This window comes from Bison bison, unplaced genomic scaffold (assembly GCF_000754665.1).
Source record: "Bison bison bison isolate TAMUID 2011002044 unplaced genomic scaffold, Bison_UMD1.0 scf7180017864291, whole genome shotgun sequence".
Lineage (NCBI taxonomy): Eukaryota > Metazoa > Chordata > Mammalia > Artiodactyla > Bovidae > Bison > Bison bison.
In genome coordinates this window covers 3,352,174-3,355,433 of record NW_011494863.1, presented here as the reverse complement: position 1 = coordinate 3,355,433, position 3,260 = coordinate 3,352,174, and the positions used below count along the sequence as shown (strand labels likewise).

The 3,260-nt window shown below is 48.7% G+C and overlaps 1 protein-coding gene across 11 annotated transcripts in view; it reads right to left on the bottom strand.

Moving 5' to 3' along the window:
• Positions 1-3,260, bottom strand: part of LOC104996249 — a 354,524-nt gene that overhangs the window by 244,500 nt on the left and 106,764 nt on the right. For all 11 annotated transcript variants that reach the window (XR_826152.1, XR_826154.1, XR_826153.1 and 8 more), the window contains exon 6: positions 3,127-3,222. Coding sequence is in view for 6 of the 11 variants with exons in the window: in XM_010850429.1 (XP_010848731.1) it covers positions 3,127-3,222 (96 nt within the window). In the remaining 5 variants the exon portion in view is untranslated. The remainder of the gene's footprint in view (positions 1-3,126; positions 3,223-3,260) is intronic.

The following is a 3,260-nucleotide window of genomic DNA, read 5'->3' as shown; positions in this document are numbered from 1 at the left end:
GGGCTTTTGCTATCTCTTTCTACCTCCCGGAAAGCCTCTCCCATCTCTGCCTTACTCTTATCACTCTCGATGACTCACTGGACACTTCCTCTAGGATGTGCTCTCGAAAGCCACAGCTGGGGCCGAAGACCCTTCCTCTGGTCCCACAGGCTCCCATTTAACTAGTTTAAACTGGAATTACAGGTCCATGACCCCGATTCCCCAACTAGGTATTACCTTCCTCCAGGTAGGGAGTGGACTGGATCCCCAGCATTCCCCAGCACCTAGCACCTCGGCTTAACACTGCCAATGACCAACAAGTGTTTGCCAAGCTGAAACGAACCTCCAATCCCCAAACAGAATCGCAATGAGCACTTCAACCAAGAGCCCCCTCCATCTGAGGAAGGGAAAAAAGGCTCCAGGTTGATGGAGCCCATACTGCCCTGGAAGACCTGGGACCTGGATACTCAGTGCAACAGGAAGACATCCAAGCGCTGCCTAAGGAGAGAATAGGCATTACCTTGAAGCTGCCTCAGGCCAAGGACACCGTATCAGCCCAGCCTGCCTTGGTACTGTCCATCTCAAAAGCAGATGTGTACATCTGAGGGCACATCCTTATGCCAAGGACTGCACAAAGCCACAGGACAAGAAGGGACACCTTTCTGGACAGCCAATCTAATACTCTTCAGCTTTTTTATAACAGGCTTCCCTGGTGGCTCAGTGGTAAAGAATTCACCTGCCAACACAGAAGATGTGTGTTCAATCCCTGGGTCAGGAAGACACCCTGGAGGAGGGCATGGCAGCCCACTCCAGTGTTCTTGCCTGGAGAATCCCATGGACAGAGGAGCCTGGTGGGCCACAGTCCATGGGGTCACAAGAGAGTCGGCACGACTTAGTGACTGAACAGCAACATATATGGCGTTCTTGCTACGTCTTAGGCACACATGTCAGTTTGTTTAATCTTCAAATTGGTCCCACAAAGTGGGTACTACGAGCTGCCCCCATTTTATGATGTAGAAACTGAGGCCCAGGAAGGTTAAATGAGCTGCCTGAGGTTATAAAGACAGCAAGCAGCAATAGTGGGGTTCAGACATGGGCATAGAGCTCAAGTCCACTGCTAACCACTACACTACACTGCTTTTCTTCAAACCACTTTACAGAAACAGAAAACAATGTCACGGAATGAGCTGCACATCTCAAGAGTTCTGGTTTTTTGTTTTTAAGATAACATACAGGACTTCAACACCCGGGCCTTGCTCACCCACCCCTCCAAGCTCTTCTCCAACTCCCTCTCTCCTCTTCGGCTTCTTCTCAGTTTCTGGTAGGTGCCAAGTTCATTTCCAACAAGGAACTTTCACACATAGCGACCCTCTGCTGGGACTGTTCCACAGACCTTGCCAGGTCTCCAGCCAGCTGACCCCCTGGCTCAGGTTTCACCATCTCAGATGGACCTTGCCTGACGACCCTGCCCAGGTCTCCTCTGCTTCTCCATCCCAGCACCACGGTCATCCTCTCCACAGCAGGGCTCCCGGTGGGTGGCCACATGGTTGCCTTCTACAGCTGGACACTGTTTTCCCCATTGCCCGACAAAGCTCATGAGGACAGGAACCTTTCTGTTTTGCTCACCTGGCACCCAGCAGTAAAGCAGTCAAATGTTTACTAGATGTACAAACACCCGGGTGAACTGAGTGAACTCATTAATCAAAGGAAGGAAGAGCTGCAGGAGAGGAGGAACTGCCCCCTTAGGCTTTCAACTCTGGGAGATAAGCCTTCACTAAGAGCAACGGTATTTTGGTGGAAAAAATTAAAACGAGACTTCAAGATTATGAGCCCATACTTTTGGAGAAAGTGACCTACAGTAAACTCCAAGTAGCTCATCTGTTCTGATTTCTGTGAACATGAACTTTGCCCTTAAAGAGGCAGTCCTTGGAGAGGACCATGGAACTGCCCAGGATGATCTGCTTCAGGCAAGATTGGGCAGGCAAGCACCCTTAATGCTGTTTGAAATCTGCCCCAACTTCACCGAGCTAGAAGCACCTCGAATCCCTAGAGGAACATTCCTGGGAATGAGCTCACACAATTACTATTACCCTCAAATGTAAAAGCCAAACCTCCAAGTCTGTACCATCCAAACTTAAGGCTGCAGTTCACCTTGCAAAGGGGTGGGTTCAGGCTGCTGCAGCCCCAGAAGTGGGGGGAAATCAAGCCTCAAACACAGCTAGCCTTTGGGGCACACAAGCACACCCCTGAAGCTTTTCCACCCAAGCCCCTGGGAACATGTTTATGAAAGGCAGCAGAGGGGTAGGGGGTGAGAGGGGGATCATTATTAAAAAGACAACTGGAACCACAGGAGAGGAAATGTCTCTGCTATTACTCCCAGCAGGTCACTATTGTGGAAGAGAAGTAATACCATTTTAAAAGTGCCAAACAGGAAGGGAGGGCAAGGTGGGGGATAAAGGAGGTCAGAGTGGGTCAAAAAAAATAAAAAATTTTTAATGTCCTTCTTAAAGCAGAATTGTTCTGCAGGGAGACATCTTCAGAAATTTCCCTTCCTCTGTTCTAATGAGATTTTTTTCCCCCTAGTGTACAAATTTTTTTTCCAGGAAAGGGCAGGTCTTCTCTGCTTTTCTCTCCCTTTCTTTTTGGCTCCCTTACCAGGCCTCTTACACCTTCTGGCTTCCAAGAGCATCCTGAGGATACTTACTAACAGGAAGCCAGGCAAGAAGGGAACTGACACAGTCATGAGGTGACATAAGCCCACTGACAAGCTGCCAATTCAGCCTATTGAAGATGTAACTGAAAAGCCAGCATTTCACTCAAACTAGGTCACCTCCAAGTGCTGAGGGTGTCAGCTGTTCATCACTGACAGAGAACGGAGGAGCCAAGAGGTTAGTGGTTTCCCTGGGGACACACAGAGGCCAAGGGGATGAGGGAGAGACAAAGAGCAAGGAGGGAATTTGTGAAAAGAGCTGGAGCAGAAGAATGGGAGGGAGACATGCGCAGGCAAGTGGGTCTCTGAAGCAAACTGTGGAGATGCCACTTGTGTGGTATTCGGCTTTCATGTTTCATACATTCCCTTCTTTTGGCTTGCTAATAAGCATTGTCTTCATTCAACAACAAAAGTTCCCCCAGATGAAGTGTCAGTACCTTAAGGCAAGGACTGTTGTTTTGTTGGTGTCCTCAGTTTCACCAAATAACGAGCCACACCCAAAGTCAACATCTAGATGCCTGATGACTAGGTGACTGTAAGGAAAAAAAAAAAAAAAAAATACAGTGAATAG